At 39.0% G+C, this 27943-nt stretch overlaps 1 protein-coding gene across 7 annotated transcripts in view; it reads left to right on the top strand.

Moving 5' to 3' along the window:
• The window catches only part of DCLK1 (doublecortin like kinase 1), a 212467-nt gene that overhangs the window by 139550 nt on the left and 44974 nt on the right, over positions 1-27943 (top strand). For 4 of the 7 annotated variants that reach the window (XM_072134414.1, XM_072134413.1, XM_072134419.1 and 1 more), the window contains 2 exons: positions 20492-20576; positions 25093-25201. In XM_072134414.1, coding sequence (XP_071990515.1) covers positions 20492-20576; positions 25093-25201 — 194 coding nt within the window. The other 3 variants (XM_072134418.1, XM_072134417.1, XM_072134415.1) reach the window with 3 other exon arrangements.

Below are 27943 nucleotides of genomic sequence, written 5' to 3'. Positions count from 1 at the left end.
GTTTTGACATGTTGAATTCCAGATTCGATGTAACTCCTGGTGCCAGACTTTGATGTTCGGGCTGTTGTAATGACAGATGTGTAGTTCAGCGCTGGTTCGCCAGATGGGAATATTCGGCACTTACTTTAGCTTCTAGCATTACCGTGCTTTTATTAATGAACTGCAGCAATTATACACAAACACGTTTGAAAAGTTTTCAGATGAATTAATTGCTGCTGTAATTATGCTTTTTTCTGGCGCCGACCTTTACATTTCCAACGCTAATGGCATCTGCATATTAATTTATACTAAACAATTTTAGCTTGTTGCATGGTAATTGCAGGATTTGGGGGAAAAAATGATTTTAACTGGAGGTCAGACACCCCAAACACACCTCTCCTCCCTCTCCCCTGGTATTAGCTGTACATAGCATTTTATATAAAGATAATGGGGAAATTTATCAGGGGCTCCGCTCCACATCATTGGCGTAGAAGCCCTGATATATTCGAAATGCTAGCTTATTGCTATTACTTGAGATTATTTTGCCCAATCACGGCAGTGGGGCGTGAAGGTGGTGCATGGCTGGCCGAGCGGAGGCTGAGGCCGGCCTGGAGTGGGTCGGTGTAGGGTGTTACTGTTTTGTAGGAAAACAGAAAGTATCACAAAAAGAGGCAGAGAGGGTCATGTGATCCCAACTGTCCATGTACAATCTACCTTCCAAGACATTATTATAGTATCCATGAATACAATATTACGGTCCTAGAAAGTAGATTGGTCATGGACAGTTAGAGATCACATGACCCTCCATCTGTGGCCATTGTATGGACAGGAATAGCAGCTCATGAGGTGAAAGACGGGAGGCTTCACTTTACATATTAAAAAAGCAGTTCAGAACTTTTAATGGATGTATATTGGTTAATTTCCTTTTATCCCACCTTCCCCCCCCCCATACATTTAAAAAAATGAAAGTGGCCAACCTCTTTAACCTCTACAAAACATGGAAAAGTTCATCTTTCTCTTGGAGACTGAGGTTTCTGAATCTAGTTTTCCTGGTGTGCAGCTCTAAGTACATTGCATCATATTATTCTGTGGATATATTATTGGCAACAGAAGAATGAACAAGTCAATTACCAATATAAAAATAAAATAAACAGCTTTGTATGTGCATCTCTCAGTATCTATTCAAAACTCCAAAGACACCTAATCTTTCATTTTTTCCGAATACAATAACACAAAGTTTCACTACAAGTTTTGTTAATTTACTGGACCAACGCCTTTCACTTCCCAAAATTGGGGAGGCCTATACTTTGCTTTATGCCTTCATATTAACTGCTCTTCTTTTCTTGTAACTTGTTTTTTTTTTTAAACTTCCTTTTCAAGATTATTGATTTTCTTTTCACACCATTTCTCAGAAAATATTTCCGCCGTGAGCTACTAATTTATTATATCCTTTATACCGTTTTGTACAGAAAGAAAAAGGAACAATAAAATTGTCTCCTGCTATAAACTCCTCTTAATTTCCTCTGTTACTTTGTTGCAGTGTTTCTGTTATGTATTATGTTATTATGGCTCTTTGTATTTTTCTGTAGTGTTAATGTATGACCTTTTTTACACCCTTTTTCTTGTTTCTGGTGTGTTTTTATGTCAGCACCTCTGTATATTTGCTTGTGACAGAATGACTATGAAAATTATATTACCTAGAATAACAGGTGAACAAATCTATAATCCACTTCATCTTACAGGACCTGTATCGTCACCTGTCATCGGATGATTTGGATTCAGTAGGAGACTCAGTTTAAAAGAGAAAATGGAGCAGTGTTTCTGGTTTGTGACTCGGTGATAGTTTAAGCTAAATAACGTAAAATGGCGCGAAACAAAGGCTGACTCTGGTTCATAAAGTTCTTTCTTGGGGCACTAGGTATGTTACATTTATTTTCTTCAAGCATATGTGGTAAGTTTGGAGAAGCTCCTGAAAGACAACATTAAGCGTGTGACATCCCAAAAAAATTATCTCATAATGACTACATCCAAATCTGCAGTCGTACTAGGTAATGCTTAGGCACAGATCCAGGATGCTGAGATTCAGGGCTTTGTCATTGTAATATATGCAGCCTTCTGCAGCAATTGTGGCTTCTAGTCATAAAATATTACACAGTGCTCTCCCACATGAGACTCAGCCGAGGTCACAGAATCCAAATGTTAAAAATTCAGGACGGGAGTCGTTATGATTTGCCTTTATAAATATGATAGGTCTTTAGATTTTATCTATGCAATATAATCCAACAGACACCACTACATAAAATATTAAAGACCGCCGTGGATAGGAGGTAGGATTAGTAGAAATTTTAGGGCATTGTGAAAACGAGTATTGCATCTGATAATAGACCGTGGCAGTCGGAAGAATTTCATATTCCCTCTGGCTTTCCTGCCAGCAAGTTAAGAGGCAACAGGTTGTCCTATTGGCACGCTACATATGGCCATAAATGACTGGCGTGAGATCAGGGAAAACACCTGAAATCCTCTAGACTTCCGTGTTTTACTTTTGGATCCCCCCCCAATTGACAAGGATTGTCATTCTATAAATGATAATGTGTGTAAGATTCCTTTAAAAAGATCCAGTCGCATTGGATAAGGCCACAAACCACAAACAATATTTTGTTGTTCCTTTACAAGTGTAAAATTGCTACTTTGAAAGTTTTCACCATTCTTCCAAAAATTACTCTTAAGGCTACATTCACACAGCTGTGTGCTTGCCCTGACCAGATCCTGGGTGAGCACAGGGCCGGTGGAGAAGGGAGAGGCAGTAAGGGCTCTTCACCCCTTCACTTTCCATTGAATGAAGAGCAGCCACATATTTTCCCAAATATCAGACATGACCTATATTTTAAGACACAACCGCGTTGTGGTAAGCCACCAAGTGCTTACTGCACCGCAACCAGGTGCAATAATCCTCAACGGGGGCCGTGATCTGGCCACAAATTGTGCAGCCGGATTGTGGTCGTGTGAATGTGGCCTTAGGCCTCCCGGACACAAACACACAAACTCAGACATAAGTGCCTGAGGTAAAACTGTTCTAGTTGCCTATGGAAACCAATCAGAGATCAGCTTTAAATTTAAAAACAGCTGTGCAAAAATGAAAGCTGAACTTTAATTGGTTGCAATGGGCAACTACAACAGTTCTGCTCTCAGAAAATTCTGATAAATCTTCCCAATTCTTCCTATTGCTGCAAAATACAGCATTATTGGACAGTTTTGCATTCTATGTGTTAACAGTATTTTTCACAAGTCTAAGCCATATGGCTACAAAAACTGTATGGCTGTATGTCAGCTGTATGTCATAAATTTTTGTAGATCTACAAAAAATAACAAATGCTGGTGAATGCTGGAACTTTGTGTCATCCATATTTTTCACAAGAATAAGACCTGCTCCAAATTTTTATCTCAGTGCTGAGGAATCCTCAGCTGTGTGCATGACCCCATAGAAATACATGGAGCTGTGAGACAGCCGCAAACAAAAGTCCACCTGAGGAAAAAATGATTGAGTGCATAAGGATTTATTCTTCCACTATCTTCCCTAAGATAAAGTAAAGACCATGAAGTCAAACTCCCTCCACTCCCATGGTCTTGTAAAGTCGCCGCCGCCAGTCGGGGATGTGCCGAGCCAGTGCTGAAATCACAGCGCATGCACAAGAACGTGGACAGAGGTGAAGACTTATGTTGGCGCTGATGGGCAGAGTTTGGAGTCTCATCGGCAATAAGGAGGTGGAGGGGGCTTTACTGTAAGGTTTAAGCTCCCTGCCTACTTGACTGTATTTTAGGGCAAACATAAAAGTGATTTATTGAAGAATGGTAGAAGCTATAGAAGATAAAAGAGCAGCGATTTAACATTTGCAAACTAAAGGACAAAGTACTGATTGTGGTTTGTGGGGCCTAATCGAGGTGACAGGTTCTCTTTAATCTGTAATCCAGCAAATGTTTCCATATGCGATCTGAAAAGTTATACAGATCAGAAAGCTGTAAAAAAAAATTATTATGAATAAGAGGAATTTTACTGTATGCGGCAATTGCAATTTATTTAGTTTCCTTATAATGTTTGTGAGAGACCTTTCATTGAGAATGTAGTTCGGGCATCACAAAAGTAACTGTAAGGTTAATAACACACGTAGCGTAATGGCTGCTAAATATACAAGAAAGGGTCTCCTTTTTACAGTAAAAAAGTAACAGTACCACGGTGGTCTTTGGATTGTATATAGTGTTTTAACTCTCTTTCAAAATGTATTGGCACACACACAGACTACTCAGAAGGGGGCGCTCTTGAATCTGCATGTACCTGAGCTGAATTGCAGCAGGCTGCTGTTTATTGCAGATGACTGTAATTTAACCACATATATAATAACTATAGCAGATAGATGCTAAATTCCAAATACATTAAACAATCTTATTTTCTCTTCAGCCCCATTTGCCCCTCATAGTGGATTTTATGAATCAGTTGTGCAGCTCTTGTCTCGTTGTATCTTGCTAACATCTCTGCTATCCCGTCTGAATTGCCAGGAAATTGTCAACTAAATCTTTTTTGTGCTTTACTTTTAACGGCTTCTCTTGATCTATGAATGTTAACAGAGCTCTGTGAAAAATGCCTAATTTATTAATGCAAAACCATGTGATATTCAGATTGTATCCGCTAAATTGCTTATTGATCTTTTCGTTTAATGTTTGCACTTTTTTCATTCCTTATTAGTTCATTTTTTTCGAGGAACTGAACATTAGCTGTGTGTGTGTGAGGTCAGCATTGTCTGGTTATTACATTGTTATGACATTTTATATCAGTTACATATACTCAAGAGGCCTTGTATATCTGGTAACTCAGTTTTCATATATGAGGCCTAAGGTTTTATAGTATTGTTCATATATGGCATCAGTGGTCATATTTGTGAGGCAGGTGTTAAATCAATAAAGCGGTTGTCCACTTTCAGCAAATAATTGACATTGTTTGTGTAGTAAAAAGTTATACAATTTTCTAAAATACTTTCTGTATCAATTCCTCATTTTTTTTATAGATCCCCGATTGCTGTCATTCAACGGGAAACTTCATTGTTTACTTCCTGTGGATAAACAGTCCCTGGTCATGTGATATAGGTACAGGTACAGTTCTGATCACTTTATGTCACATAACGAGCAACGCATCTGTGTGACATCACATGACCAGGAACCGTTTTACCTCCACAGGAAGCAGTGGCGTAACTTGAAGCTAATGGGCCCCAGTGCAAAGTTTGTGCCAGGGCCCCGACTATAATGTATGGTTTATACTACTAATCATTTCATATAGGAAAGTGACACCTTATGGGCCCCCAAATCCTCTTGGGTCCGGTTGCGACCGCACACCCCTTTGCACCCCCTCAAGTTACGCCCCTGACAGGAAGTAAACAATGATATTCCTATTGAATGACAGCAAGGAGGGGTCTACAAAACTGTGAGGAATTGATACCTAAAGTATATGAAAAATGGTATAACTTTTCCTAAAAACAATTATATTAATTATTTGAAAGTGGACAACTACATTAAGACGGAGTCTCATGACTGCTGGATCTGTTAACAAAATGGCTGCCAGGCAAATCCGCTACATTTGGTTCTTCTTCAGTATAAGGCAGCCTACCTTTTATCTGAATATATCTTTTAAGAAAAGCTGTGACTTAGGCCTCCTGCACATGAACTTGTGCAATATTGGAGCATGGTCCATTGCTTGCGGCCCATATGTCATCCGTGTGTGATGTTTGCTCCAGTGTCCATGACAACAGAAAAGGACTATTGGGTATTTGTCTCATGCACATCTCCTGGGATACCACAGGCCAATGTACAGACAGTCCCCTACTTAAGAACACCCGACTTACATCTGTTCTGCTCCATTAATCTCTATAAAGCTGACGGAGATCGGTGAGTGCAGCGCTCGGGATAGGGCCTAACTTTTGTTCGTGGGAAAACCCCTTTAAGCTTTATTGTAAATCCTGGTTCTTATGACAATCGAACATTTTTAAAATCCAATTGTCACAGAGACCCAAAAAAATTTGGTTGGAGCTACAATTGTAAAGTATACAGTTCCGACTTGCATAGAAATTCAACTTAAGAACAAACCTACTAAACCTATACGTAACCCAGGGACTGCCTGTATTTTGCCTAAGGCAAATATTATGTTGGAATATACAATACCCAATACTAGTTACAACAGGATGTATTCAGTACAAAAACCCACTACCTGTGCATGTTAAAGGCAGCCATTTTGAAAACAGAACTAATATTCATGCTCCAGCTCCGTTTCAAAGAAACCTTACACTAGATTTTACCCCATTGTGAAATATATTTTCTAGAATTCCCTATTTTATGTAAAATCTGTTTACCTATAAGATATCTCTTCCAAATTGATGTAAAAAAGATCTGAGAAGAGTCATATTTGACTGAGAAGAGTAAAGTTTGGAGGTTACAGGTGGAGTGTTACTTCTATCTCTCCACCTCTATCTTCGTTACTCTAATACATAGAAGTTTTATTTTGCTGTCATATAAAAGATAAGATTATTTGAGCTATACAACTGGAGATGCAGACTGTTAAATCCATAGTTGGGAATGTGAGCTGCTGATAAAAATCCACTTCCTACCTTGTATTTAACTGCCGGTATCTCTTGTTATGTAGATCTCAGAGCCACAAGCCTGATGTGATTTTTATCTTTAAAATAACACCAGATACATGTTTCTAGCTAGTATAAAATAGAAGATAGCAGGGTCTGAAGTTACACCCTAAACTTGACTCATCTCAGGCATACTTGTCTCTAAACTGCTCATTATCATATGACTTTGGAGGAAATTTTCTACAGGTAAACCAGTGAATTTTCACATAAAAGAGGGAAAGGACCTTCCTTGTTGTACGTAGAGACCAGCCAGGGTTCAGTTTAAAAAAAAAGGTTGGTAACAATTAAAAGGCAAGGAGAGTTTTTTCCTGTTATCATACATGAAGCTCACACTTCCACATAAGTTGTGCCCTCATAGGTTCTTCTATTGTAATATTCATTGTTAAAAATAAACTGGATGAAACTTGTTAGAATTATTGCAAACTTCCCATGACACCACATTGCTTTTCTGCAATAAAGATATAAATGACTACACTGTTTTGTCTTCAGTCATCTGTTCTATAGTTGGACTTCTGCAGTCCTGAGATGTTGTTATAAGTACGGATATTTCCACCTTTTATTTAGCTCCAATCTTATGAACCATGACAATTTATCATTATAATACTGTCACATGGTAATAAAGCCTGTGACTCACAACGCAACCACTAGGTGGTTACTTATAGATACTGTATTTTTAGTGATATAAGATGCACGTGACTATAAGATGCACCCCACGGTCATTCAAAAATAAGGAAAAATATATTTTTCACCAGTCACAAATTCCCACACACAAGCACAACACACACAGCACTGCTACATCCATTCACACATACATACAACTTTGCTACATCTGTTCAATCACTCAGGTCTTCTTCATACATTCACTCACCTGAACACATTCAGGACTGCTACACACACCTAAACACACTCAGAACTGATATACACACACATGAAGACACTCAGGACTGCTATACATACACACACCTTTAGACACTTAGGACTGCTATACACACACCTGAACACACTCAGGCCTGCTACACACACCTAAACACACTCATGACTGCTATAACACCTGAACACATTCATGACTGCTACACACACCTAAACACACTCAGGACTGCTATATACACACCTAAACACACTCAGGACTGCTATATACACACCTGAACACACTCGGGCCTGCTACACACACCTAAACACACTCATGACTGCTATAAACACCTGAACACACTCATGACTGCTATAAACACCTGAACACACTCAGGACTGCTATATACTCACACATATACACTTAGGACTGCTACACACCTGAACACACTCAGGACTGCTATACACACACACACCTGAACACACTCAGGACTGCTATATACACACACCTGAACACACTCAGGACTGCTATATACACACACCTGAACACTTAGGACTACTATACACAAACACCTGAACACACTCAGGACTGCTATACACACACCTAAACAGAAGAAGTTCTGCTATACACTCGCAGCTGAGGACTGCTATACACACACCTGAACACACTCAGGACTGCTATACACATGCACCTGAACACACTCAGGACTGCTATACACATGCACCTGAACACACTCAGGACTGCTATACACATGCACCTGAACACACTCAGGACTGCTATACACATGCACCTGAACACACTCAGGACTGCTATACACATGCACCTGAACACACTCAGGACTGCTATACACATGCACCTGAACACACTCAGGACTGCTACACATACACACAGGAACACATTCAACACTACTACATAAACTTAGTAGCTCTATACACACATACAATTGCACAACATAGCATTTTCTTAAAAAGCTTCTAATAATGTGACACGTATCCGTACATGTGTATCCAAGAGTAGTGATAATAAAGGACACATCTGTACATGACTGATACATTAATAATGGATATAGCTGTTTGTTTCCCTTAAGGCTTTTCTCATTGATAACATTATGTTCACACATCTAATGAGTCTACATACATGTTACATGATCTCAAGCGTTTGTGATGACATAGATGATGATATCTGATCAGATTCCTGGAGGCTGCTTGACTTCGTTACTTTAGCATCCTGGTGGCAATTGACCTTATACTATTTACTAGAATCAGCTGCACATGGAGACACAATTGCTATGTGAAAAATTCAAGTAACAATCAAACTATTCTAAAATTCTCTCAATTTCTTCCAATTTTTTTTAATAAATCAGCTTAAACAATGCAAACGATGCACCCAATTTACATTGATTTTATTATGATGTGTGATGCATTTGGCAAATTTTGGCATATGTCTTTTTTATATTGTCCTTTGGGTCATAATCTTCTTTTACAATGATCAAATAGTGCAAAATGGGTTATATAAAAATCAGTGCATCCCATAAATAAATTGTCTTATACATATTATAATCATATGACACGTAAAAGTGATGAAAGAGAAGCATTTTGGTGCATTTTGAATATACCATGATTTGTATCAAAATTTTGGAACATATAGAACATTGAACTAGTAACATTGGTATTATGGGCATCTTACATACTAGAAATTACCATATTATAGCTGTCCAAAAGCATAATTACATTGGATAATGCAACTTTAACATATAAACATACTGTTCCATTATGAGAACAGCTAGATCATTATCATTGTCATCATTGCGCTGAAAGCTAATTGTAAAGCACCTTCAAACCCCAAAAAACCTAATTACACAAAGCTATAAGGCAAAACAATAGACATGAAATAGTCAACATGCCGGGTGCCCTCTTTTTCTGCTATTGCTTCCATCATCTCCCTTGTCCGTAAGTCACACGCACCCTCCAATATCCCAGGTTACTATAGAGGTGCATGTCTGTGACAACCTCCCTGAAGAAGTCATTTTAGGAAAGCCCCATCTGGGTAGGTAAATATAGATACACCTGGAGCAATTTGTCTACATATCTGTATATAGTTTCTGTTAAATTAGCTTAGTAATGATGACTACTGTCATTGAAGCCATCACTTTGCTCTAAATTATGGCTCCGACCAAACGTACATGCTGTGAGCTGTTTCATACAGAAATAATGGCAAGCTACTAATGTGTCACTAGTGACAGCCACTCATCTTATTCTCAGCAGTCCCCGAATCCTGCTGCCACTGGAATAAATAGATGTATACTGGATCTTGCCGCACTGACAGCACAGTTTTTTTCCTGCCTTCACATTTATATCTTCATGTTGCATGTGAAATAAAATAGTATAGATGTAAAAAAAAAACTGTCAAGTCAAAAGCTGTAAACAAGTTTGTAATAGCATCTATTATAAGGAAATATCCCTTCTATTATAGGTTTTCTTGTTGTCTCCTGTAGAGGTTTGCTAGCTTTTGCAGAGAAAAACCTCAGCTTCCTATATCTCAAAAGGATCCCATATCTGTCTTCTTCTAATTGGGTTTTAAGCTACATTTTTTATTAGACTGACTATAAATCAACTTAAATTAGTGTTTTAACCACTTTGGAGAACACAGATAAGAGGGACACAATAAGGCATCAGGTTGCTTCACTGAGGGGTATATATTCAGCTAGATTCACGGCTCTTTTTATTGCCTCTCTTGTAAAGATACATTGGGAGGATTCACAATGTATCCTTACAACAGAGGACTACAGTGTATCCCACTATATGTGCATACAGTTGGATCCGTTTTTGGTTCAGCTCCATCCTGTTAGAGAGGAGTGATTTGCTGATGTTCTGGTAGTCTCCAGGGTGACCTAACTGTCCTGATATTGGAATTTACGTCACCAAAGAAACGTCCACATTGTACGATCAGCAGAGGCTGTGGATGGATGCCATACTGGGGCATCCATCCCTCTTAGCCTTAGCTTCTCCTGAGCACAGTCTGTAGTCTACACAAGAAACAGTATTAATAAACGCAGCCTTCTGGATGTGATGTATACTGTCCAAAAGCAAAAAGGATGCCACCCTCTGCCAGTATAAGTCTATAAACATTTTTAGTGTATACCCCAGGAGCTTTCCTGGTATACATGCCTAACATGCCCAAAAGACACAATGTGAATGTAGCTTTAAAAAGAAAGCAGGCTGTAGTAATGGCATCTGCAAAGGGAACGCAAGAAAAACAATTAACACCCAATAATAGTTGCAATACAGAAATACAAAAAATAAACTAAAGTCACTTACATAAAATAAATTACATCATAAAGTGCACATTGTAATTGTTCGCAAATACATGTGTGTGGTCCTCAAATCAAAACTGACTTTTTTGTAGTTTTATAGTCTCCAAGAGAAGAACATTTGTAACCCAAGTATTTCACATGACCGTTTTGTTAACTTTGTTGCACTAAGAGTTGCTACATCACTGACTGCACTTGGTTTTGTGTTCCAATAAAGCTATGACAATGCTAATCCAACTAATCAGCACAATGGGAGTCATTTATGACGTAGATATAACTTGTTGTATGTTACAGTTACTCACAATTAAGCATACTCATCCTTTGTCTATACGGCCCAATATCTGGATGAAAAGTGCCAGTGGATAAAGTAGAAAACAGCCACAATCTATATAACTAAGTCTACCTATACAGTGCTGTGGTAAAGCAACATTACACAATTTCCATTTACAGCAATGGGATTTATTTGTAATGTGAAAAACATTTTTTTTTTTGTAAATTCATCTCACCACAGGGGACGTAGGGTGCTTAGGGTGCTTTTTTGTCATCACAGTGGCCCGCTTTTACTAAAGCCCCTGTGCCAGTTTTCTGTCTATGACTTTTTTACTTTCCTTTCAGTGCAAACTGCTTGCACAGGTATTGAAGAAGTGTCCGCACCACATTTGTGGAGCACAGGACACTATACTGCACTGAAATAGGCGTTCCTGTGCAAAGTCGGACTGTGCACCACATTTATTATGCAAAGTCAGACAGAATTGTGTAGCACGTCCTATGTTAAAGTTGCACCAAAAAAAAGTGGTGCACGCTGTCGGAGCAGTGCAGGGGTCGCCAGATTCATGCAGAACGGGCACCAGAAATGCGAATCTGGTGCCCCCTGCACACTACACAGGCAAACGGCACATAGTTTTTAGTAATTATGGGCCAATGTTATTAATGCATTTTTTATTTCATAAAGTTTTCTTTTCACTTCTATGTTTTGCCAGAGCTTTTTTCCATTTTTTTTCTTGTTTATGTATTTTATAGGGGATTTCTGGTTTAGATAGTCTCAGGTAGGACTACAGTTCAGCTTTGACGTGGCAATGCTCTAGATATTTAGTGCATTGTGGGTTGCCAGTATCAGCCTGTCCTAAATGACCTCCCATAAGCAATTGACCACTTTCTTTGCTTGCATTCTCTAAATGTTGACTTGAAATGTCCATAAATGTACTGTATTTCACTTAAACAAGTTTTATTTTTACAGGGAATACATTAAATTGTGAGTGTTTGAGAAGGAGCCCTTACACTAGAATGGTAATGAAACTATTCTAGCCCAGAATTCCGCATTTTTATATGGCTTCAAGGCACTGGGAACATGAAACATGTAGTATTGTGAGGAAATATTACACAATAACATTGACTTTAAGGATTTCAAGTGTTTTTTTTTTCCGGAGAAATAGTATTAATGTTGTATCTTCCTGATCTCCAGGATTCCCATTGATAAGGTCACAGCTCATCCCATAGTTAATAGGATTTTGCTTAGTTGAGCTGCAGTACCTGGCACATCCACAATCAGATGGTTGTTGCTGAGTCAAGAATCACAGTAAAGAACCTATACAATGGGGCAGATTTATCAAGTGTCTGAAAGTCAGAATATTTCCAATTGCCCATGGCAACCAATCACAGCTCCCCTTTAAAATATTCATGAGCACTGGTCAAATGAAAGCTGAGCTGTGATTGGTTGCCATGGGCAACTGGAAATATTCGGACATTCAGACTGCTTGATAAATCTGCCCCAATGCTTTAGGGACCCCCTCCCATCATACAGAACATGTCCTACAAAAAGGCTCTCAATTTTTAATTTTTTTTTTGGGTTGGACATATTCGATGCATGTCAGTGGTTTGGTTACAAATTGACTGTAAATATAGGCACCACAGGAGTTGCTTTTTTTTTAATTATTTGTAATGTATTTATATTTTAATTACTGTTTTCTCCTAAAGGTGATCTTACAAATATCTGCATGTAGTGAATCGTCGGTGCTTCTACTTGTTATTATTGTATTTTATGTGATGTTTGATAAATTGTCATTTATATACAGTATTTCCCTACGGTAAATAAAAAAATGTTTGATAATTTACCGAACAGTATAATTCCGTCTATGTATAAAGAAACTTGTTAATAGATCTTTATAAAATGCAGAATAAGAATGAAATTACCAATTTTTAACCATTTAGATTTATTTATACTCGCTCATTACTTTACTTATTTATAGCCTGTTCCAGATTTGTTACCTTGGTTCTATCAATTACATGCCCGTATACCCCTGCAATCAGTCACTGGACTCATCAGTAAATGAAGTTCACTGCTGAGGCTAGTGATTGATCACAGTTGTGGAATGGGTCTGCTGGCTTTCATAGTGTAACTTCTTTTCTTATCTTGATTTTTTAATATTACAAATATCTTAGGATTTGATTAAACAGGCAATATACATTGCCGAGGAATCCCCACCCATTTTAGACACTTTATACATAGACAGTATCTGGATAGCAGCCATATTGTTTACTGATCATTGTATCTTTCTTGTAGTCTACTGATGCTTTGGTTGTATATCACTGTGTACTGTTTTATGATTTGATAATATAACATAATAAAATAAGGTGGGAAATCAATGGTGTCTTCATGTCATTTTCATGTTTATATGTGTGAATGTGTCTAACTAGCCACTACATGTACATTTGAAGGTGATGAAGATGATATATCTGCATTCTAAGTCAATTATTTTTTGTGGGACAACCCCATTTAACATACCAGTGCTCACATTGATTACTTCCTATATTCAAGCTTAAATGTGGCCAATTATTCAGATGAGTTTTCCGGATAAGCCGCTGTGTATTCTAGATTTCATTGCAGTTTTCCCCTCCCCTTGCTCTATCTTTTTAGTTGTTCGTGTCCTGGTGGATGGAGACTAGCTTCTATGGAGACTAGCTGCTATGTTGTTTAGACGTTATGAAGGGATTGGGTGAAGAAAATTATGGTTTGGGGTCATGATCAGCTGAGAACCATGGTACCGTATCAAATCTAACGGGGCCGTTCCAGATAACAAAAACATGGCTGCCCCCCCCCCCCCCAAAACACAACTGCATCTGTCCTTGGGCTGTATAGGGTATTTCAACTTAACTCCATTAAAGTAAGGCTGACCTGCAATACCATATGCAAACGCTACATGGTGCAATTTTTGGCAAATATGTTGTTTTAATAGTGGAAAATCCGTTGACATTTTTCAGCTTAGTCAAGATTTATCTAAGATAATTTTGATAATAAATCAAGCTGTCTGCATGATTTTCAGCAGCTCAATAATATGATTGAATGATTATGCCATAATGGCTTGTGTTTTTTCTTTTATTAAAAAACTGAATGTAGAGTCTGAGCGTTGCTTAGGAGAGCTCTGTCCTCATACATCATGTAAAGTATAAGCTGTTGAGGGAATGGAGTCTCCTTAGCAACACTTGGTCAATCAGACATTGGGGCAGATTTACTTACCCGGTCCGTTCGCGATCCAGCGGCGCGTTCTCTGCGGTGGATTCGGGTCCGGCCGGGATTCACTAAGGTAGTTAGTGCGCTGAAGTTCCCCGGAGGTGCGCCCCCCAATTTCCGTCGCGTGCATGTCAGCGCCGATGCGCCACAATCCGATCGCGTGCGCCAAAATCCCGGAGCAATTCAGGTACAATCGGCGCAAATCGGAAATATTCGGGTAACACGTCGGGAAAATGCGAATCGGGCCCTTAGTAAATTATGTGCTTTTTTGTAACCAATGAAAACTTTTGTTTTATAAATATGTTCAGGACAACCTCTTCTAAGCATTTAATAAAACATTTTGAACTGATGTATATATATATATATATATATATGTCTCTCCATACCCACAGTTTCCTCAATGGTATAGAATTTATTATAAATACACTATACATTTCACGTTTCTCATATTCTTTTTACATACTAAGCTGCTTCTTAATCAGTTCAACATAATTTTTTTCCCCTGTAGTAAGTTTAAGATTTAAATGACAATATGATTTACTCTCATTCAACCAGAGTCATTTAATTAAATTTTTTTCTCAGCTTGCAGTATAGAATTGTAATATCCTTTCCTGTAAATATGTATTTCCCAAGTGTCTTTTCGTGTATAAGTGAAAATGCTTCTGGGAAATAATCACCGAAAAATCTCAAAGTTTGAGATTAGTTTTGTTTTCATGGATTGTAAAATATACATAAAGAATAGGTTCAAAAAAGAGTTATGGTATATCCCTTTAAGAACATTTTTCATCTGTACTGAAGGTATTCTTTCTATTTTGCATATTGTGCATATGAATGTGAATGGAACATATGCTTTTCAGAGAAAAGGTAGTCTTTGATATCAAAAGTAATTCATCTGTAGAAGATGAAATGGATTTCTCTTCCATCCTCCGCATTGTTACAATAACAAGAGTAATAAAACATGAAAGTGGAATTGGCATGTCTTTCTTATTGTCCCAGCGGTGACACCTCTCCTCTGCTACTGCAACCTCCAATTTTCCCATCTAACCATATTACTTTGAAGCATAATCCAGTGACAGAATAAAGAGCCGTCGACTGTGTGGTCTCTGCTGTAACTCAACTAATATAAAGCATATTTTTCCACTTTTGTGCTATACGTGTTTTACCATTTTGGTAACGATAAGATGCCACATCACATTGGTTTCTATTCATTTTGTCATATTGGACTGTGGATGCCTTTGGATATTTGGATAATTTGTAGCATGGGTTCATGGGGTTATTCAGCTTCTAAAAATTGATGTCCTATTTTGAAGATAGGCTTAGACTGTGGTGATCCCGTACTTGGCACTATCGGTGAGAAAGACTAACGAAAACTGAAAAGACTTTGGGGCGCAGAAGCGGGACACTATGGCGTCATGCCATGGCTCCTTTATTTCGGTTATCCACAGCCTGACACCCGCACACACACATTAATTAAAACTATCCTAATAATAGACCATGAGTTATGAAGAGTTTAATAACACCTTGTGTGTTCAGAATTTACATGGTATGATGATATTGATAAGATCAGATATTGGAAATGAGTCAGTCAATTTCTACTGATGATATTATACAATGCATGGAGTATGTAAATGTCTCTGTAGGTTATCAGCACTGGAAGCTATTTTTCTTCACGTCCTTCCAGCAATTCCATTGACGGACACGTCTTAAGGTTGTGGGAAATATGCAAATATGTTATCTATGGTATAAGGAAAACATTGCCTCTTTTGCTACCTTGTAAGGCAGCCCCCTTAACATCAAGCATAGCTTTCAAGAAGGCTAATAACATGATATGGAATTAAAGCAAAACCAGTATATCTAACCCAAAAGGGACAGATTCCCAACTCTAGATAGCGCTGTTTCCATGTCACTGTATCACATCAGTACAGTGTAGGGAGCTGGCTTACTGTGTGAGAGGCTTTTGACTAGGGTCAGGATGTAAGACTTTGCCAATTAAAGCCGCCTTGCAGGTGTGGGCCTGCGTATTTTAAAATTAAACCTCAGTGAAGAAGTCAGTCTACCCCCTGTTGCCTTTCTATAACTTATTCTACGTATTGTATGGGATAACAAGTAAATTTCTTGATTGCTGTCAGTCTGGGGGCACATAAGATTTAGGCAAGCTATATAAGTTGGCCTTGTTCCCCTGTCAGGAGCATATACCACCTATGAACAGGATTATTTAACCAATATGTCCTATTTCTATGAATGGAATAGTAGTGCAGGATGACTCCCTGCTAGGTAAATAGAACATTATGCCATGAATAGGCACTAACAAAATGCAATGGGGGAGATTTATCAAGTTACTGAGGTAAAACTCTTCTAGTTGCCCATGAAAACCAATCAGAGCTCAGCTTTAATTTTATAAAGAGCTGAGGGTAAATTAAAGCTGAGCTCTGATTGGTTGGGCAACTAGACCAGTTCTGCTCTAAGAGACTTATAATAAATCACCATTCCGCCCCGTGTCCATAACCTTTTACAGTACAGAAATCTATAATTCATGTTCTCATAATATATTCTGAAGAGGGGCATTGAAAGAAGTAACACACTGTCGCGCTCACACTGTCAGTAAAATTGAATTCTCAGTGTTGCACAGAGGGTTTGGTACATTTATTATTTTCCATCCTAATGCAATGTTAAGCTGATTTCCTGCTACTGTATAAAACGCTAAACATCCCATATGTGCATATGGCGTATAGCATATCAGGGTGTTATATACTAGCATACGCTATACACATTTTAATATTCAGCCACTGCGTGTTCTGAATTCTGCATTTCGCTGTTAAGAAAACTCATTTTGATTCCGTCGGGATGAAAACTTGAAAGACATGGCGATATCCTGGTTCCATAGAGACTCACATTTTCTCTACATACAGGTAAAGTATCACAACGTCATTACCCTGGTGTCCTTATGTTACCTTCAAAAAAGAACTACTGGGGGGCATTTATTACGGTCTTTCAAACAGAAAACTGACTGTGGTTTTTTTCCTCTCTGCACCTCTGACTTTATGAAGTGTCGGCTCCATAATATTTTGGTGGAAAATTTTGGTGCTGCTTGTGAATCCACTAGTTTTATGGGGCTTCTATTTTTCAATACATATTTTGGTGCGAGTTGTGGTGCAAAAATAGCCCAGCTAAAATATAGAATGGTTCTAGCGCCACCCTGCGCCAAAATTTTATATGCCCCTCATTTTTTAAACAGTTGTTTTTCCATTAGTTGTTTTGAGCCAAAAACAAAATCAGGTATAGTGGGAAGACTTGTACCTGTTTTGTGTCTTGTTTTTTGCTGGCAGCAATTCGTCTTCTCAAAGAAGATGCAAAGAAGGACACATGCTTGTCCTGCTACTCCCTCCTTCAATGAGAAGAGGATCCCCATTCTCTGTATTACTGGGAGTCCCATTCTCATATTCAGTGAAGGACTCAGCAGTCGGATCCTCACTCATCGCCTAGTTATCCCTTATCCTAAAATACTTGAGACAATCCCTTTAATCCATTCTGCCACCAACACCAGAGGTTGTTCAGACGACTTATATAGTTACTAACTTTGCATTTATTAAAAGTTAAAAGAAGTTTTGTATTATATATCTTACCTGACAGACAGAAAGACCAGTTGTAGGAGCAGCACTGTGATTCTCTAGGGTCCAGGCCCAAAGATGGCGGGTGCAAACTTCCTTCAAGGCTTGACTCAAATCCAGTATCAGTCCAAAATAAAATCTCACACAACAAGTATGTCTAAGGCCCGTTCTACACTTGCGAGTGTGATGCAAACACGCAGGGATCTCCCGGCTTGAACACTGCAAACCGGAACTGAACTGACATGCTGATTCCATCTTGCTAGCAATGGGGCATCAGATTACAAGAAACATAAGAACTATAAACAGGGTAATATCTCTTGTGCACACTGCACTACAGATTTATATAAAGTTTGTTTAATAATTCTGACACATATCTATTAATTCTGGCATATTGCTGGAACAGTTTTCTAGGTACAGAAAACTGTTGCACTAGTTACAGTAAACTTTTCCGGCCGAGGTGTCCAAGTACTGGTCGCTTTCAACCCCCAAATTTTTTTAACCTGTTTAACCACTCCAACATTATGTTTCAATTGTATATTAGAGCAGCACCACTATATTGTGTTCTTCGATGACTTTTATGCTAGGAAGGCTTGTCGTAGTTTGTATTACTTTATGCTGAATGCAGTATATAATAGTGGGAGCATTGTTGGAAGGGCCTTGACAGTTCAGTTTGCTACTGTTGTGGTCTGTATTGTAAACTTCATTTTTTTTTATATTTACATAATTTATCTAGACTTCTATTATTAATATAATACAGTATTATTCTGACCTTGGATAAAGGTTACAAGTGCATAATGTAGTAGAAGAAATGTGGTGGAGAAATGGAAATGACTAGTGCAGAATCTGATGAAAGAATATTATGGGAGTCATGTAGAGATGTATGATCTAACAGGAAATTAATGAGCTGAGTTAAAAGAGAGAATATTAATAAGTGCCCCGGAGCCTTCACACATTGCCTTGTTAAATAAGGTTTGTATATCGTGTATTTCCACAGAATCTATATGTAAAGGGATGCCCATGCATGAAATCTCCGTCTTTGATTGTTTTTAAGAACATTTTAAATTATAGACAGAGATTCCCATATTGAGACCCCCCCCCCTTTATTATTAGCCTCTAGCAAGACTGTAAAGGCTGACAGGATCTAATGTCAGTGCATCTTCATTGATTTTTATTGTTTAAAGTTTACCTGGTGTGTAGGTCCATAACAATTACCCTATACTATGTTTATGGCACATATCCTGTATGGCACATGTAGCTGCATATCCTGGTGATTGGAAAGTTGAACGCTGAAGACCCTGGCAATAATAAGAAGCATTAAGTGAGCACTGCACTTCCTCAGTTGTTGTTGGGGAACACATGGTCAATCACCTGTTCCCCAACATGTGACTGATCAATCAGTTGCCAGTACAGGGTGGCTACTACTGGGTTTAACTAGACCAATTCCACCTTAACAATAGCAAGAGTCAATGAGCCAAGATATGCCGACCCTGCAAGGGTGGAATCAGTTGTTTTTATCCCCAAATAAGCCCAACCAATTATAAAACTCATGAAAAGATGCAGATTTAAGGGTAAAAGTCTCATGTCAACTTACATATGTGATCGTACCCTCACAGTAGTAACATCATGTTATGACCATGACCGTGTGTAGTTATTAGCTACAGTTGTCACAGATTGGCAGGGACCTGAAAAAGTGATTTAATGGGTAAGTAATACTTATCTTTAATAATATAAATGGGACAACTCCTTTGATTTCCCAATGTGCTGTGCATAAGAATACTCTACAACTTTAAATATCCCTTACTTCCTACCCTGATCATGTAATAGACACATGGTATGGCATGGGTGTCATAGCTGTCGCCCTGGACATGAAAGGCAACTGAAGCAGAGATCTTGAAAACTGTTGGGAGCTGATGTAGAAAGTTTATCGGAAAATAGTGAGCTTTTTACTCTACCAAAAATTACACTGATTTGAAGGAGTAATAACCATATTTGGTTACTGCAGTCATCTACAGAAGAGAAATACATTAAAAAGCTGCTTCTTCAGGACACCTGATGCAGTCAGCCTCGGCCTGTAGAGCTGCCATTCTGTTGGAAACTCATTGATATGAAAGGACACATCTCTTGACAATAGCCACATAAATGTCTCCAGGAGCAGGGTCCCATTACTCCTACTAGCTACTTTCTTCAATAACATGACATAATGCACAGAAATACATTGTAACCAATGACAGCCAAACATGTATCCATTTGTATCAATCTAGAATGATCACTCTTGTCTCCGCTAGTTCACTACATAAACAAAATTCAAGTTTACCACGGAAATACTCATTGATGAAGAACCACTTTTGTCTACAATATGGACAATTTCTCCAGCAAAAGAGAAGATTTGAAACTTATATCATTTACTCCTTATTAAAACCATTATACCCTTTTACAGAAACCAAAAAATCCAATCATGCAAGAAATGACTTCCTAGAAGAAAGGGAAGAATAATGTGTTATCTAATTCCTTGGGTTTGGATGTGAGTAGAAATCTAATAGCTTGTATCTTTGCACCTTCCAGGGCTCTCAGCACAGCGGCTCCTCTACCTCATTAGCCTCCACCAAAGTCTGCAGTTCTATGGACGAGGGAGACGTCTTAGTGGAAGGTAAGAAAAACTACACCATCGAAATATTTCACCAGCAAATGAAGTGGACCTAGCAGCCCTCCTGACATGTCTCCCCTAGTAAACACTGTTACTTGTATTCCTTCTGATTCACCAATTCTCTGATACATTTGCATTATACTTTTCCTCTGTTATCCCTCCTAAAATTGTCCTTACATTTCTAGGAGCAATAATATAATTGACACAGAAATGCAAACATTAAAGGGGTATTCTCGTCTGGGCATTCACATTCAGTTTCACTAATCTTCCATTTATAAATATTTCTTCAATTGGATCTTATTAAAAAAAATGTTCCTGTGTGAAGATAATTTCTCATAAATGAAGTCATTCTGTCCCTTAGAAACCAGATAGCTTCCTCGGTTACGACCACGTCACACTCTGGCAGCGGTGGCCAGACATGCGCTATAGAGTCCTGTCTGACCTCCTTGATTCAGCGATCATTACCACAGGACGGCTGTGCGACATGCAGTAACTCCCGGACACTTCATATACAAACACCTTTTGTTTCTTTGTGCAATCCCTCCAGCAGAGGTGGCCGTATCCGAGGAAGCCATCTCGTTTCTAAGGGACCATATGACTACATTTATGAGAAATTATCTTCACACAGGAACATTTTTTTTAATAACATCCAATTGAAGAAATGTTTATAAATGGCAGATTTATCAAACTGATTGTGAATGTCCAGACGAGAATACCCCTTTAATGCTTGAGAATAGTTATAGCGAATACATATATATATATATATATATATATATATATATATATTAGAATAATTTAATCCATCAAGGCTGAAGCTATAGTGGTTACAGAGATAGCGGCCATATCTAAGTTATCGATTATCATGGATCAGGGCTTCTACATGGAGATGAATCTAATCTCTCTATTGTCTGAGGCGAGATTTAGAACAGTGCCTCCTCCACCCTATCGAGAAGTAATATATCAAGTTATATTTTTGTAAGTGGGTTCTCTAAGCAATGTCTCACACCCATGTCGAATCAGGTGTTAAGACACACTATTTTTAGGTGTTAGATCCTGCTTTATAGCAGGTGACTGCGCCTCTGATGCTGCCCCCCATTCTTCGGCAGGTAGTGCTGCCTGAGGCAGGAGACTCAACTCGCCTTATTAATGATGCACCCCTGCTTCTACGCATAGGCATAGGGCGTGAAGGAGGAAGTCAGGGGCACCAGTGTATGATAAGTTCCCCCCGTATGAGTATCATCTATATATGTATGTAGAATAGTGGTATAAGGGCAGTGTCAAGGACATACACAATGAAATATCATATTCACATTCAAACCTTCTGAGCCAGCAGTGAGGCAAAGTATCCTGCTGCCTGAGGCAAAATGGCTACATCGCTGCTTAATAAAATAAAATATCTATATATTTGATGTGTGATGGTAATTGAGGACCACATCTCTACATATAAAAGCGAAGGTGACTGCTGCTACACTATTATCATACAATATAATGAGCATGTGCTGCCTGCTATCTGGGAGACATGACTTTAATCCTTTACATATTTACTGCAGCGGTATATTAAATATCAAGGGTTTTTTTTGCTACGTTTGTATTTTATTTTGAGGTGAGGGTAGCTTATTAATACTGTTTGTTAAACGGTTAACCACAATGTTTGGAGGTGTGCTGCCTTATTATTGTACAGTGGCTGTGGTTGGTATTGTTGCTTAGACCCATTTACTTAATGGAACTCATCGCAAACAGGCCACACAAGGAAATGATTCTGACATTACTGGCCTGTGAAATAGAAGGGATGTACTTTGTCAGTAACGGCCAACCTTTTGGATACAGAGAGCCCAAACTACAACCAAAAGCCACTTTTTTTTTTCAAAGTGTAGACAAAGCGATTTAAAGGAAATCTACCACTCGGTAGACAGCATTTTAACCAGACATACCTTAGGGTTGCTGTAGACATGATCTTATCTTATCTAGATCTTATCTTACTAAGGTAAAAAAACAGAGTGATTTACCGGTAATCAAAAAGCCACTTTTAAAATGAAGAGGCACAGGCACTCACTGTGTATGTCACCCAGGGTGCTTGGCACGCTCCTATTAACCTACTTATGCACGCCTCCAGCGTGCATAAAACAGCATGTCCTGCCCGTCTATTCACCTTCCTGAGAGCCTGTGACATGACCAAGCTCTCAGGAACCCCCACACACCCTTAAGATATGCCTGGTTTAAAGTACTGTCTACCGAGTAGCAAATTTCCTTTAAGCAGTAATTTATTACTCCCTGCTCATTTGCAGCTTCCAGTCGTATTAACACCCTGAGGATGCAAATAAAGTAGAAAGAAGGCATAATAATAAGAGGAATCTTTATTTATATAGCGCCATTATATTCCGTAGTGCTTTACAAATCATAGGCGACAAATACAAATATAATATTACATTACAGAGCACAAACATTCATATGGAACAATAGGAGCGAGGTCCCTGCTCGCAAGAGCTTACAGTCTATGAGGAAGGGTGGGGTGACACAAGTGGTAAAAAGCCATTCTTCATAAGGGAATACAACAAAATATAATATAATAAATAGAGGTGCTGTTGTTTGACCCAGTCATCAGCCGTCATCTCATTTACAAAGTCCAAGGTGAATGGTTATACTTTCAGATTATTCAGATTATCGTCGTAGCTTCCTTCCTGGGTCCTCTGAACAGGAAGAATCGTTGGGCGAAAAACAGGAGTTTCGAAGAGTAATCCAGGTTGGGACACACCTCATTGCTCCTTCTGCAGTACCAGACAGCAAGGATGTGACTCTTTAAAACTGTACTGAGTGTGGCATGTCCTAAGTGACCTGTGTCTGTAGAAAAAGGCCTTGGGTTTTGTTTGGTCAACTCTGTGCTGAATTGACAGCCTGGGTGCCCACAAAGAGGCTCTGAGGTCCATCTTTGGCACCCGTGCCAGAGGTTCACCACCACTGCTCTATGTGGCTCCATGACTGGTACGAGCAGAAGATCGGCATTGTACCAGGCGATTGGACTGCTTATGTTATACAATACACTTTTATTAATTGTTTTCTACACACTGTCCACATGTTACAGATAGTTACATACAGTTTAAGATATGTCACTAGTAACAAAAGAATAAGAAACAAGAACACACACATAATGGGGGAGGGGGGAAATTTAATGGGCTAGTTCATAGATTTTTTTGGTCACAGAGATTTATTATTTTAGGGACACAGGTGTATAAGAGCACATCTAATGGTAGCGATCACTGATGGAACTCTTTGGCTGTAGTTTTGTCAGGAACATGTGGTGACATCTGTTAGTAGTGAATTTGTGGAGGCACCTGACCTATTCAAATGAGTTTAGAGGTACCCTAATCGTGCTCTCTACCCTATTAATTATTATTTAATAAGGTGCCGTGGCCGTGCGCCAGTTTTCTGTCGGACTTTGCACGTTATTTTAGGTGCAAGCTGCTTGCACAGATGTTTAAGAAGTACCTGTGCCACATTTGTGTCAAACGTGACCATTTTGTGACCATCATACGACAAATTTCTACACTGAACGGGGCGTTCCGGTGTTCAGTCGAACCCTGCGCCACATTTATCATGCACAGAAGATAACACAGAACACAGAAATGTTTTGCACATCTCATGTTAAAAACAAAAAAAAGCAGTGAAGGGAAGCGCCAAATTCATGAAGAACCTGAATCTGGCGCCCCCTGCACTATACACAGGCAACTGCGCATAGTACACACTGCACTGTTCTTGTCCCATTGGGGGTCATTTACTAAGGGCCCTATTCGCGTTTTCCCGACGTGTTACCCAAATATTTCCGATTTGCGCCGATTGTACCTGAATTGCCCCGGGATTTTGGCGCACGCGATCGGATTGTGCCGCATCGGCGCTGGCATGCACGCGACGGAAATCGGGGGCCGTGGCCGAACGAAAACCCGACGGATTCGGAAAAACCGCCGCATTTAAAAAAGGAAATTGTGTCGCGGAGCTTGCACTCACCTTCATCCAGGATAGGATCGTGAACTTCAGTGCATTTCTGGGAACTTCAGTGCAGCAGTGCCACCTGGTGGACGTCGGAGGAACTGCCTTGATGAATCCCGGCCGGACCCGAATCCAGCGCAGAGAACGCGCCGCTGGATCGCGAACGGACCGGGTAAGTAAATGTGCCCCATTGTGTACATTTCTAGAATAGGAACAGCAGAAATATCTGTTCTAACAATTCTAAAATGAAACACTGTTGCCACCTGGTGGATTCTTTGTGCAATTACAAGGATCCCAGTTTTTGTTATATATCCAAGATAGATAGAAAGGGGATATTTATCATGCTGTCTATAGAAGCCCTGAAGTAATTGCAGTTACATAATCACAATTATTTTCCCCTTCACCCAATCTCCATGTGTCTCCATAGACTATGTAGACCCTGTGAATGTTTACGTTTATCGTTTGCATACTTTTTAGATAGATAGATTTTGTACGGTTTGTGAATTTCTGTGACATGTGTTGACATTTTTGGTTATAGATTTCATGGATGAAGGCTTCCAGGTACCAGTGTCTATAGCAGAGAGATACAAAGTTGGTAGGACCATAGGTGATGGAAATTTTGCCATAGTGAAAGAATGTATAGAAAGGTAAGTAAACTGTTGCCTTAAGGGATTTTCTAGAGACTAATCTATAGCCTTCGAACAGGTGGATTTTCTTGTTTCCTTTAGCTACACTGAGGATTTTTCTATAATATGTGATAACAATTTGTTAGTAAATGTAATTCCTTTCTGATCTGTGGGTACTCCATTTCTGGGTTATTCTATGGTTTCCTGTAAAATGACAGCAAGCAGAGATCTAGGAATTGATACAGAAAGTATATTGGAAAATTGTAAAACTTTTCATTACTCAAACAATATCATTTATTTGCTGGAAGTGGAGAACCCCTTGAACTACATTCAAAGGAATAAGATTGGTCTAGGACGAGACATAACTCACAGACAAGAGTGAAAAGCTTGGGCAAGCAGATCATTCTCTCTGATGTCTTTAACTTATATGCATAAAACCTCTAATATATAACACAATGCAAGTGTCCACCATAACTGTTGAGCATAATAGAACCACTTGAGATTTATATTGTCCCTCAGACATCTTAATCTCTCCCTAAGGAATCTTGGTGCCTCTGAGTCACGCACAAAACTGATGGATTGTAAGAACCTCCTTGCAAAAGTAGAATCCATCATGAAGTACATTGAAATTATTACTATACTTCACGTCTAAGTGTTAAATTATCAATGATATCACATTACATTTCTGGAGTATTAAGAAGCTTTAAAATTCAATCAAATCAAGTCTTCTGAGATCACCAGAGTTTCTCAATAGACAGTGTAAGGCCCCATGCACACGACATTTATTGGGACTGTATGCTAGCTGTAACAATGGCAGATAGCATACGGCCGCCATGTTTGTTGTGCACAGCATTGTCACACATGTATCACCATACTGTGCCATGGCTCCTTACAGAGAGGGGAGAGGATAGGCACGCTCACCCCCCCCCCCCCCCAACTGGTCATATGCTAAGCCCAGGCTCTGGCCGTTGCGTAGCATACATTCGTGTGCAAGGGGCCTAATTATTAAAATAGTTGTCTCACCACATGTGGGACCTCATGAGCCAAAGCTTAGCTTGGAACTTTCCTATATCCCCATCAGTACATTCAATCAGTTCAAAAGACCCATTGATGCAGCAACTAGCATCACAGTTCTTTGCCAGAGCTTTGGCCCAACTGTCCCCCCCCCCCCCCCAAAAAAAAAAATCTATGTTTGTTTTTGAATTCCATGTCTATTCTTTTCTAACAATGCAGCTTAATTTTCCAAGACGTTAGCTTAGATTACTCTTTACTTTTGAACCATATTTGGTTTTATTGCTCTTAGACTTTCATAGTAATTCCTGATTAGATTATTATGTTGGAAGACTGCTATATTATAGTTATAGTTTATACGGTTGAAAAAAGACACTTGTCCATCAAGTTCAACCAAGGAAGGGTAGGGATTGGATGAGGAAGGGATTTAGGGGAAACAATTCTATAGAACATAACCATCAATGTTATTTAGGTGTAAAAAGGCATCTAGACCCTTCTTGAAGCTATCCGCTGTCCCTGCTGTGACCAGCGCCTGAGGCAGGCTATTCCACAGATTGACCGTTCTCATAGTAAAAAAGCCCTGTCGCCTCCGGTGATTAAACCTTGGTTTCTCCAAACGGAGACAGTGCCCCCTCGTCTTTTGATTTGATTTAATCTGGAACAACTTACCACCATATTTTTTGTATGGACCATTCATATATTTATATAAATTAATCATGCTGACGAGATGAATAGCGGAGAATGTCCATTTAATTACCAATACAGATGGTTTTAAAATTATCGTACCAATAGTTCGGCGTTTGTCTGTGCAACTGAGGCCTGTTGCCATATTGGCAGCAGAACGGGCAATGCGGCAATCCCCTTGCTACTATCCCTTACCATGATTGACCTTGTGGACACCCCCTGGCCAATCATGACCATGGCTTGTAGCATTGGCCCTCAATTTGGCAGACTGGCTGTTCAGCCGCCAATCCAGAAATACGTACCGGTCACACCGCCGAACCTGAACTAAAACTATGGGTCTGCTCATCTCTACTCACCAATACACTGACAGTGTATTAGTAAACAATAATGTATCTGAGAAATCAGTGAGAAATTGACTGAATGAATAAGTTGAATATGAACTGTATTACTTTGTTGGAGAATTCTAAAGCCTAGTAATTCTCTTATTTCGGGGATGTAGGGTGATTAATGAGTTACAATACGAAGCAGCTGCAGGGTTTAATGAATAGAGGAGCTTCAATAAAATAATATAATACATGGCTCGGCACCGTGCGAAAGAAATAGCAGTTTAGAGATAAATCAATTAATAAGACATAAGAATTACACGTACTGTCGCCTTTCATCATTAATTATACTTTCAGCGTAATATTTAATGAGTAGGATTATAATTAAGACTATGTATATATCCAGTATAGATCATTCAGCTCATGATGTGTGGAAACTACTTTTTCTTATTGATAGTTTGAGTGACTTGAGGTTGTATAGACTTTTCTTAGATGTAGCAATACTGAATTCTGAGCTACTTTTAGGATTGTGTGATCTGAGCCTACAGATTGCCAGTGGGAGGGACTGAGCGGGAGTACAAGCCAATGATACATCTGGAGGCGTGTTTCAGACTACCTTATGTTGTCATCAGATGATGCAGTTGAGCAGCAGCCACCAATAAAAGTATGCCCTTATAAAGATTTAAGCAGGGACAACTGGTTTACATACTACATTACATTACTACAAAGAGACATTCCAGTTATT

This window comes from Engystomops pustulosus, chromosome 2 (assembly GCF_040894005.1).
Source record: "Engystomops pustulosus chromosome 2, aEngPut4.maternal, whole genome shotgun sequence".
Lineage (NCBI taxonomy): Eukaryota > Metazoa > Chordata > Amphibia > Anura > Leptodactylidae > Engystomops > Engystomops pustulosus.
Note: the sequence above shows the minus strand (reverse complement) of the source record. Positions and strands in the feature narration are given on the sequence as shown.